Consider the following 10,233-nt stretch of genomic DNA (forward strand, 5'->3'; position numbering starts at 1 on the left):
CGATCTTAGACCATGATGATCGCTATACGAACACTTTCCAACAATAAGAAACAAAGGCATCACTAATTTTACATGACGACCTTGTATGGGGTTTTGGGACCAGTTTTTGTAAATTACTTGACTGGTATCATTCTCAGGTCACATGATGATTATGTGAAATAGGTTTGATGCTCATCAGACAAAACTCAGAAAACATGTAATTGCTTGTAGAAGCAGACAATACACTCTATAAATGAAAAGCACTATATTTTTTGATAAATAACAAAATAATTTACCTTCACGTGAAAAGTAAATGAAAGTCATACATGTTAACCCAAGTGGGTACCAATAAGAGAACCAATAAAACAGCAAAAAAGCTGACTACTACTCCCCATTCTCAAGATTCCCTTGAGTTTCGTGCTTTGGAAAGTTAAAGATTTTACCCAAGGATTTGGCTTCCCTGACTGGGAATTGATATGCCCATGGAACTCCACCTGATTGCAGCTAAGACAAAACCACCTGACAATCCCCTTCCACTATGAAGACCTTCCAGCCATTCATTTGTGCAAATTTTAATCCATGTGTTACTGCCATCAGTTCTGCACTCAGAGAGTTTCTTAACTCAGCAGGAACCAGAGAAGCTTAATCTCATTTGGCCTTCTCCATCCCTAATTACCCCACCAAATAAATAAAACACTAACACTTCATGACTAAGCATAAAAAACTGGCCTATGATGCATAGAGACCCCAAAGATAAAAGTTCAGAAACATTAGACCTAAAGCTTCCGTATCCTTGAAGCTGACAAGAACTGAAACACTATTCTGTAAGCAGTGCATAGGAAGAAAGAAATGCCAATGCAAGAAAAGGGAAAAACTCATTTACAGAAGAATATATGAACAAATAAAAGACTCATCTGCAGATATATGGAAAAACTCTTAAATGATCAAATGAATGAAGGTAGTCCAGAAACGATCAAGCATAAGCTCAGAAGAGCTCTCAAAAGATTGGAAAGGATGTGCCTGAAAATAACCTGGTTATCCAGGTGAACCATGCTCTTGAAAATAAGCTCATGTAATTTCCTTGCAAATGTTCCAGCATACAGAAGATCAGATAAGATCCAGAAGACTTAGCCATGTTAGCTAAAAGCTTTCACAGGCCAAGTTTGAAGTAACTACAGAAAATCACATTGAACATATAACAGAAGCTGAACAAATTCAAGGATGGGCTACTTCTCTGATTTGATGTTATGCAGAAGTAAATAGAGGAGTCTGCTGCAATCCGCAAATATCCCCTGCTTGCATCTTAATACTCTTGGTCTAGGCTGCAGGCAGCCTAAAATCAGATGGTCACTCCTATTTGGCTCAGTTGCTATGCCTAATTTGGCTCAGTTGAAGTAAAGGACATATCTTAAAAGCACAGAAAGACTGCACAAACTTGCAAGGCAATGTGGAAGTGACAATCACGTCCTACTACACTCAACAGACTTGTCTTACCACTCAGCTGCCTTTGAATTTAAAACCTTACTAGTGGAAAATTCTCCATACAATAGTTATCAAACAAGTTTCGAAGTATTGATACAATACGCCCCATATTGTATCATTCTGGCAGGTCAACAAAATGCCTATTTTAAGGTGTTTCAAAATAGTGATGTTTTTAAATGTTAAATAATAATATTATAAGCCCCTTATAAAAAATCTGAAACAAAAAATTAAAAAATTAGTCTTTGACTCACCTGAAACACATGTTTGTGCATATTGGGTGTATCAATACATTTGACCTTCATATCAAATCCAATGGTTTAGCAGAAATATATTGGAATTGCATGATGGCATGTCGATGCCACCAAAATGCAGATATCCATACAACAGTATACAGTTTTTATAAGATAAAAGAATTCGAAATTTGATATTCAAGAGATCTGATATTCTGATGTGTCTAAAATCCATCCCATCTAATGCTTCTGGTAGGATACAGGGAATATAAGAACATCAATAACCATTATAATATTTAACCCTTTCCAATAAATATGTCAGCATTTATTTACACAAACCCAGATATCAAACGCTTGTATGTAGCTTTATCAGGTTTCAGCCCCATCCTCAACATTTCATCGTGAATCACCATGGCTTTTCTCAGCTCCTTTTCATGACAAAGTCCCCTGATCATAATTGAAAAACTGTCAGTGGTCATCACATTGTGTTGTCTCATATGGTCAAATACCCTAGTTGCTTCTTCAATCCTCCTTTCTATAAAAAGCCCATTAAGAAGTAAATTATAAGTTGTTACATCGAAACATCTCCCCAGTTTCTCTATCTTATGATGTAAAGTAACTGCTAAATCAATCCTTCTGTCTGAGCAGTAATGCTCTACCAGTGAGCAACAACAGAAGGAATCTGGGATGAATCCCTTCTCTACAAGCACAGTCACAAGATCCTCCACTTCCTTCCATCTCCCCTCATTAGAAAGAGTTCCTATAATTTTGGACACATCCAAAGCACAAGGATTAAATCCCCTTTCAACCACATCTTTTAACAATTTATATACTTCTTCAGATGGTTCTTCCTTGCAAATTAAATCAGCGAGTGCAAAAATACTACCACGATCAACTGTGATGCCTCTTTCTGAGATTGTGCTGTACATCGAGATGGCTTTTTTCACTCTTCCATCCTTAGAAAATGCCTTCAAAAGGCACCCATACGAAGCATCACGTAATTTGATTTTCTCATCCCTAGCTTTGTCAAAGAACATTTCAGCTGCATAGGTCTTTCCTAAGGAGCAAAGGTTCTGAATAATTTGATCATAATTGGAGGAAGGAACCGCTGGAAGCAATTTCCTAGCAACCATATCCCTAGTTATCATCTCAATAACTCCAGCATCTCCGAATTTACATGCCCCATCCAGGATTGAGCTATAAGTACCAAAACCAGGGGTGAGATTCTTACTGTGCATCTCACTTAACAGATCAACCGCAGTGCTAAAGTTCCCATTTTTACAGTAACAATCAATGATTAGATTATATATTGCAGCACTATAGATGCCCAAGTTCAACAATCTTACCGCGCTCTTGAGATTCCCTTCTCTGCAAAGAAGTCGAACGATCAAAGACCAGGAAAAGGAATCCGGTATAATTCCGCTACGAACAACAGCAGCGTAAAACTTCCACGCCAGTTTTACATCGTCCGTCAGCTGTAAGGCATCAAGCAAAGCGTTGCAGCTGCGGGTAGAAGGCACATATCCAAGAACCCTAATTTTCTTAAATATATTTAGAGCTTCAAAAACCAAGCCTTTTCCCGAATAACGTTCTAGAAGAAAATCAAAAACAAGAGAATGAGAGTCTCTACCTTTACATGCTTCGACCATCGAATCGAAAACATCTGACGCCGGTTCGGATCGAATTATAGAATCGAAGAGAGGTCTAGCAGGTTTTAGAAGCTGGTATTCTACTAAAATCTGGATAATTTTACAGTGAGACTTGAGATCTGGTTCGAACCCCACATTTGTTTTGGCCCAATTGAAGAAATCCAAAGAGATTTCCGGGTTTTCTTTGGTTTTGCAAAGGATTTGGATGAAGAGATTGGGTGTTAAGATGAGAGAGAGATTCAACTGACGGAGAAGCGGAATCCAATTATTTCTCTGTATCAGAATGGAGGAGATTTGGGATACGAGCTGGTTTTGCTTGACTTGGTTTCTCCATTTGAAAGAAGTAGTTAACGAGGAAAGTTTTCTGAGGAAAAGAGGAGACTTCCTCAGAAGCATTTGAGTTCACCGAGCTGCTGGTTATGGTTGGTATTCCTCGTTGACAACATTCATGTCATGGAGACCACTAGGAACAGGGAAAGTGAATTCAAAGTACGATTCTAAGGTACATATCCCTCAATCCCTGACCTTGATGATCATCCTCGCCTGAGAACTAGTGATAGTGTAGAAAAAGCGGGCCAGCACGGCCCGATCACTGTACCAACCGGGCCGTCCCGGCTTGGGTTTTGAGGCCCGCAGGCCAGCATAACAGCCCGGTACAGTCCAAACATTTATACATATACATGTATATAAATTTTTCTTTTCAATTTTATTATATTATTTTGTTCTATTTTTATTGTATTTTTTTCAATTTCTTATCTATCTGACTCTCTTATTAATTTATTTTAACTTCTCATTATTTTTTTAAATTTTCTAAAGAAAAATCATATCACCCACGGCCCAGAATAGCACAGGCCCAGCTGGGCTCATCCTACGAGCCATGCTGGGCCTCCCTTTTGAGGGGTTCCTAGTAGGTAGACATGGCCCCATGCCAACTTGGCACAACCCGCTACAGTTGGGCAACCCGCAATTTGGATTAGCTGGCTCAGTGGGTTGTGAAACGAATGATGAGGTTTGTTCCATATCATTAATCCCATCTTAAAAGATGCAGGTTCCATATATTTAAATATTGGCACTAAAATCAGATTTTCCCTCAAAACCGTTGATTTTGGCCAGTGAATCGCTGAATCGGGCGGTTAGTCATTAAAATCGTTTGAACAGTTTTGACCGTTTTTTCTTTTTTTTTTATTTTTTTGAATTTTTTGAATTTTTTTGTTAAAATGGGCCAAATGTTCGATTCAAACTATCGGATCATTCAAATCGGTAACCGGACCTCTGACTGATTCAGTCACTGGTTCGATTTAAAAAACCATGATAGGCTGCAAATTGAAAGGAGCAAACTGGGTTGACCCGGATTTACCTAAATCCAAATAATATATGAAGTACATTTATTTGAATTAGGTCATTATAGTTGGGGTCTAGGGTTTTGGGGAAGGCTGAACAATAATTTACTCCATCTTTTACCAATGGTACGACGCTATGTTCAAAAAATTAGGGTCCATTTGGTTCATGCGAATAGGGGGTGTCTTCCCCCTTAGAATAAAAATCTCATTCCAACTAGAGAATTATTTTATGGGTGTTAGCCTCAGCCATGTGGCCATATTAATTAAGCCTACAAATAAGTCAGATCAGATATCTTATACCAATTCATTAAGTGGCAGATTTGGATATCCCTCTTGTTCCTAACAAATTGGATCGGATTGGCTGATCCGATATGTTGTGATCCGATCCAATTAATGAAATATTATATATTATATATTATTTAGATATTATATATGTATATTCTATATATTATTTATATAAGTATATATTATATATTTGAATATATTATTATATTATATAAATAATATAATATATTATTTATATTATTTATACGACAATTTCCTTAAACTATCCTATTGTTTGTGGAATTGATTAAATATACCTTTATTGTTTGACTATCATCTAACACTATTCCTACTGTTTCTGAAAGCACAAAAGTGTAGAAAATACATTTTTGCTCTCATAATAATTACTTTTTTACATTTTAAATAAACGCTCGCAAATGCGAATCAAGGTACATAAATACCCCAATTCAGAATTTGTATCGAAAATAAACAGAGCCTTAGGCTCGATTTGCACAGTACATTTTTGCATTTATACTCTTTCCAAACTCAGTCTAAGGGTTCCTCGTCAATGGCCATGAGAACCGCTTGGCATAGGTCCGGTTCAGCTACAGATCTGCGAAAAAATCTACCCCCATCTCCCCACATCTCCACCTCGTCGGTTCAGGTACAAAACCAATGGTGAATCCTCACGACAGAAGCAACACAGCTGTTGTTGCTGCGCCAGAATATTCTAAGCCATTCGAGTTACCATTTTCTTCGAGAGGCAACACAACTTCTAACGGTAGCTGCTTCATCATTGCAATATCGTTCGCTTTTCTACGAAAATCAAAAGAATCAAGAGAAAAGCAACCATTGACCCGATTGTGATTCCTGAAATAGTTCCTCCAGACAACTTCTTCCCACCACTGTTATTGTTGTTCCTGAAATAGTTCCTCCCCCTCCGCCTCTATCTCTCTCCGGTTTCTCTCTCTCTCTCTCCATTCTGAGACCTCCCCCTCTGCCTCTGTCTCACTCCGGTCTCTCTCTCTCTCAACTTCCACTCTCCCCTACTCCATCGTCCACTTCTAGTCGTAGATCATCCTCGTAGTTTGCTCTCCCCTGTTTTTCATGCATATGCCAATCCCTGTTTAAGAAATAGTGGAGAACAAATTTAATATTTCATTTATTTTCATTAGCATTTAACGGTAATGTCAATTTTTAGAAATAGTAAGGGTACTTTAAGATAATATGTAAACAGTACAATTAGTCAATTTGGCAGACAATAGGAATAATTTAAGGAAATTGCCCTTATTTATATTACATAATATAAATACAATTCTAATCAAATTGGATTCGAATCAGATATCTGATAATACATTTGAATTCAAATTCGAATCATGCTTTTAAAAATCGAATGAATCCTTATTGGATTCGAATCAGTCGGATTTTCTTAAAGGATCGGATCGGATATGCCCTTATTGAATCCGATCCGATCCATTTGCAGCCCTAATATTAATGAGAAAAATTGTTTTTTAACTTAGTATGTGTTTGATTTGAAAGAAAAAGAACAGAAAATTAGGATGCATAGCCTTATTGCCTGCTTTTTCTTGCATTGTTTAAGTGAGACTACATCTTTTGTTACAGGATTCACCCTATTCCATTTTCATTGATTTCTCATTCTGACTTAAAAAATAAAAAATGGCCAAAAATTATTGTACGATTTGACAATTTGATTGTCTGGGTCAGTGGGTGACTGACAAGATTAACGACTTTTAACCAAAATGCGATTTTAAGATGAAACGGAATTAATTACCTGACCGATTTTTTATTTTTCCAATCCAACCATCCGCTCCGGTCTGATTTTGAAAATCATGAACTTAAAACCCACGGCCCACCATACAAATCTCTCAAAATACCGGCTGGAGACTTGAACATATCCTATAATAATAAATATGTATAAGATAAAACCTTTTGTTTTACATAAAAGTTGTTTCCAAGCGAGAATACATGAAACCCATTTTTCCCAATGTAGAACCCCCTAACCAACAATTCTATGGCTTAATTAAGCCCAAGCCCAACTTTCCCCCAGAACTATTACACCACTTTTATTCTTAATTACTTCATTTCCACTTTTAACATATGAGATAGCAACTAAAGCTCCGAAACTATGACTGATGCGTGATAACATATCCCTACATTCTTGACTTGGCAACCACACCGTTGTTTTCGCTGATTCCCATGGTTCCTGGCCGAGTCCACGTCGTCTCTCTGAATTGCTCCTCAGTCACTCCTGAAAACAAATTCATTCCATAGGTAGATTAGTGGATGCATGCATGGAAAGGCAAGTTTTTTAGAAAATCTTTCAGCAGCCTTCATATTGAGCTTTTTAGAGTCTTGTCTTTAAACACAAAGATCGTTTGGTAATTGGTTCAGTTTATCAGGCTAATGGACTTCTAAAAATGCGTTTAGAGCTGTCTATCACACTGAAAGACTAAAAAGCTTTGTGAAATTGGTGTTTTCAGTGCTTTTGAGTCTTTCCGTGCATGTGTTTTCTCATCTTTTCATCTTTTGGTTATTAAACATAAACAAAAAAAAGACCGAATTTCAGTCTTCCGAGTTTGCAGAAGCCCAAAAGGCAGTGCCAAAAGACTTGCCAAACCCCGCCTAAATAGATCTAGCCTTGCTACTTGCTACTGCATTCATGAATCAATCTACATGATCTAGCAATATATCGATACAATTATATATATATATATATAGAGAGAGAGAGAGAGAGAGAGGAATACTTGCCTTTCCCCATGGCAGCAGTAGAAGTAATGCCTCCCTGGACAGTCTTGAGCACCTTATCATAGTAATTTGCACCTGACCACTTCTGGTGAGCCAATGTTTCAACTCCATTGTTCCTCTCCTCCCTCTGAATCTTCTCCACATAAGCTAACATCCCTCTCTCTGCAAATTCCTTGGAGAAGGTATCAGTCACCAGCGCATCCGCATGGAAACCAGCCAGAGTTATGAACTGCCAGCAGAAGCCCAACTTTGCAATCCTAGGGATGAAGTCTCTCATCTGTTCATCACTCATCCCCGATGCATCCCAGTTGAAGGAGGGAGAGAGGTTATAGGCTAGCATAATTTCTGGGTACTTAGACTTCACCCCTTCAGCAAATTGGATGCACTTCACAATGTTGGGGCTCGATGTCTCCATCCAGAGCAGGTCGGCATGAGGCGCAAAAGCCCAACCACGCACAACTGCCGCCATTACTGATCCTTTGAACCTGTAGAACCCTTCTCTCGTTCTAGGCAAGTCCCAGTCCCAGAACAGATTCTTAAGTCCTAGCCTCGCAGCTATTTCTCGGCCTTGATCCTTTGACAGACATTTTTCATAGCTAGAATGGTTCATCCATTCGTTCAACCTCCTCTGTTTCTCTTCTTCCCCAATGTTCATGCTCTTAATCGCGTCCATTACGCATTTAGAGAAGCTCTTCAATTGGGCCATGGATAACCAATTGTCCTCGATAGCTTGAAGCTCAGATCCAGTCTTTCCAGCAGCCATAGCTTCACCCAGGATCGTGGCTAAGTTCTTTCCTTTAAGGTTGGGATTAGTTGCTCCCAGTATGAACTGATGGTCTCGGGTATCAACATTGGTCTGAATCAAATTAGCAGCGACAGCATCAGTACGAGCCACCAACACGGTTTCGACCCCCATGATATCAAACTGCAATCTGGCTGCAACGAGCCTATTGATGTGCTCACTGACTGAAACCAGAACCTTTCCAGCCATGTGCCCACACTTCTTAGTCATCGAAGACTGATCTTCAATATGGACTCCAGCTGCTCCACGCTCAACGAAAAGCTTGCAAAGCTTAACAGTAGCAGTTGCACCACCGAAACCAGTATCTCCATCAGCAATTATAGGCTTCAGATAATCTATATAAGGTGTTCGGGCTCTCTCTTCCCGACTCATGCTCATTCGAGCCTCCTTTTGCTTCCTGTCATGGTATTGCTGAGCGAAGAAGAGGTGTTCGACCTTGTTCGGGACAGTGTCATAAGGGTAGTCTGCAAGGTCTGGCCCCGGTTCATTGCTGGTTGTGTGCGTGGATGAACACTGCCAACCAGAGACATAGATAGTATCTAAGTACTTCGCCATCATGGTGACTTGAACTGGGTCGAGAGCACCGAAGGTTCTTGATGCAGTCCCATTGGCTTGGTGGGTCTTAAGAGTCCTCCACAGTTTCTTGGCAAGCTCATTGGAGCCATAGCTCTGTCTGAGGTTGCCTCGAAGGGAGACCACATCTCTAGCCGTGTATGGTCGACATGTTAGCTTGAACCTCTCAGAGTTCCACCATGCTTGCACCTCTGCAGCTTCAGCTTCAAACCTCCGTTCTTCTTCCATTATCTACAAGACAGTTTAAGAATTCTAGAATTAATAGAAGAGAAGAAAGGGTTGATGAAAGCAGTAAAGTTGAGACCAGTGCATATAACAGGAAAAGAAATCCATAGATCCCATAGAAGAGCCAATAATCCGAAAGAGCACTCTATAATTGTAAGATCTTTTGTTAATTAATCAACTTTTCCTTTCGAGTATGGAGGGAAACTTCTGCATATGGCTTAAACATTTGAAATGTCAGTATATATAGTTCCCTAGAACTTCATAAAGAACCCAGTGAAAAGAATCAAAGTCATTCCACAGATGTTAGTAAGTTCAACACTAGATCTACTGAATAGGCCCACTAAACAGAAACTGAGCATCTCTTCTTCACAAAACAGTCAAAAGTTGCTTGAATTCCATAGAGCATGAAACATATATATGCAGCAAGTAATACCCAGTCCCCAAAGCATAGAAATCCACTTCATAGAGCAAGAGAAGCATGATTTTGGTCATTTCATGGGACTTTTAACAACTGCAATACGATCAAGATTCAATATCCTACTAAGAGAAACTAATGACCCATTTCATGCAATACCTTAGAACAGTTAGGAATTAGATAAAATAGGCATACTACTATAGAAAAGGCCCTGATCTTTTCTTACCATTGAAGGTACCGAGCAGGATGCAGCCATGGCGAGAACCTCAAGAGAAATATGTTTTCTACAACTATGAGAAGTTCATGCAAAGGTTCTTCCAAGTTTGCCAATTTATAGCAGAAAGAAATCGTACTTCTTGTCTTGTGATAAAAGTGATGCCCATAGTAAGCTTCCAATTCTTCCAATTTAGAGGAAAAAACAAAATAAAAGATTTCGTTGCTTTCTTTCTAAAATTTTGCTCTCTTTTCTTCACTTTTCATTATTGTTTCGGGATAATGATTGGCCCAT

General features: G+C 38.8%; 2 protein-coding genes across 3 annotated transcripts; both read right to left on the bottom strand.

Annotated features, from left to right (window-relative positions):
* Positions 1–1,855: 1,855 nt before the first annotated feature.
* LOC148875466 (Tetratricopeptide repeat (TPR)-like superfamily protein) lies at positions 1,856–3,820 on the bottom strand. 2 transcript variants are annotated; one of them, XM_088966528.1, is made up of 2 exons: positions 3,322–3,820; positions 1,856–3,232 (listed from the first exon to the last, which is right to left on the bottom strand). In XM_088966528.1, exons 1-2 carry the CDS (start codon positions 3,352–3,354, stop codon positions 2,021–2,023), a joined length of 1,245 nt encoding a protein of 414 aa, XP_088822654.1. In that variant the 5' UTR covers positions 3,355–3,820; the 3' UTR covers positions 1,856–2,020. The 2 variants fall into 2 exon arrangements, with proteins under 2 accessions (XP_088822654.1, XP_088822655.1); XM_088966529.1 differs by having other exon boundaries at positions 1,856–3,166; positions 3,322–3,487.
* Positions 3,821–7,115: 3,295 nt separating this feature from the next.
* Positions 7,116–9,981, bottom strand: ICL (isocitrate lyase). Its single transcript, XM_088981807.1, has 3 exons — positions 9,952–9,981; positions 7,714–9,316; positions 7,116–7,213 (listed from the first exon to the last, which is right to left on the bottom strand). Exons 1-3 carry the CDS (start codon positions 9,979–9,981, stop codon positions 7,116–7,118), a joined length of 1,731 nt encoding a protein of 576 aa, XP_088837933.1.
* Between the last annotated feature and the right edge of the window lie 252 nt (positions 9,982–10,233).

The sequence above is a fragment of the Nelumbo lutea genome, chromosome 1, assembly GCF_056320005.1.
Source record: "Nelumbo lutea isolate HS-2025 chromosome 1, American lotus-T2T, whole genome shotgun sequence".
Lineage (NCBI taxonomy): Eukaryota > Viridiplantae > Streptophyta > Magnoliopsida > Proteales > Nelumbonaceae > Nelumbo > Nelumbo lutea.

What these genes read in the sequence shown, in the direction of transcription:
- LOC148875466 (XM_088966528.1), bottom strand. Translation starts at nt 3,354, where the DNA reads ATGTTTTCGATTCGATGGTCGAAGCATGTAAAG. An exon ending in GATGGTCGAAGCATGTAAAG is followed by an intron (nt 3,233 to 3,321) that starts GTAGAGACTCTC and finishes AATATATTTAAG; the next exon opens with AAAATTAGGGTTCTTGGATA.
- ICL (XM_088981807.1), bottom strand. Translation starts at nt 9,981, where the DNA reads ATGGCTGCATCCTGCTCGGTACCTTCAATG. An exon ending in CCTGCTCGGTACCTTCAATG is followed by an intron (nt 9,317 to 9,951) that starts GTAAGAAAAGAT and finishes ACTGTCTTGTAG; the next exon opens with ATAATGGAAGAAGAACGGAG. An exon ending in TACTGCTGCCATGGGGAAAG is followed by an intron (nt 7,214 to 7,713) that starts GCAAGTATTCCT and finishes ATTTGTTTTCAG; the next exon opens with GAGTGACTGAGGAGCAATTC.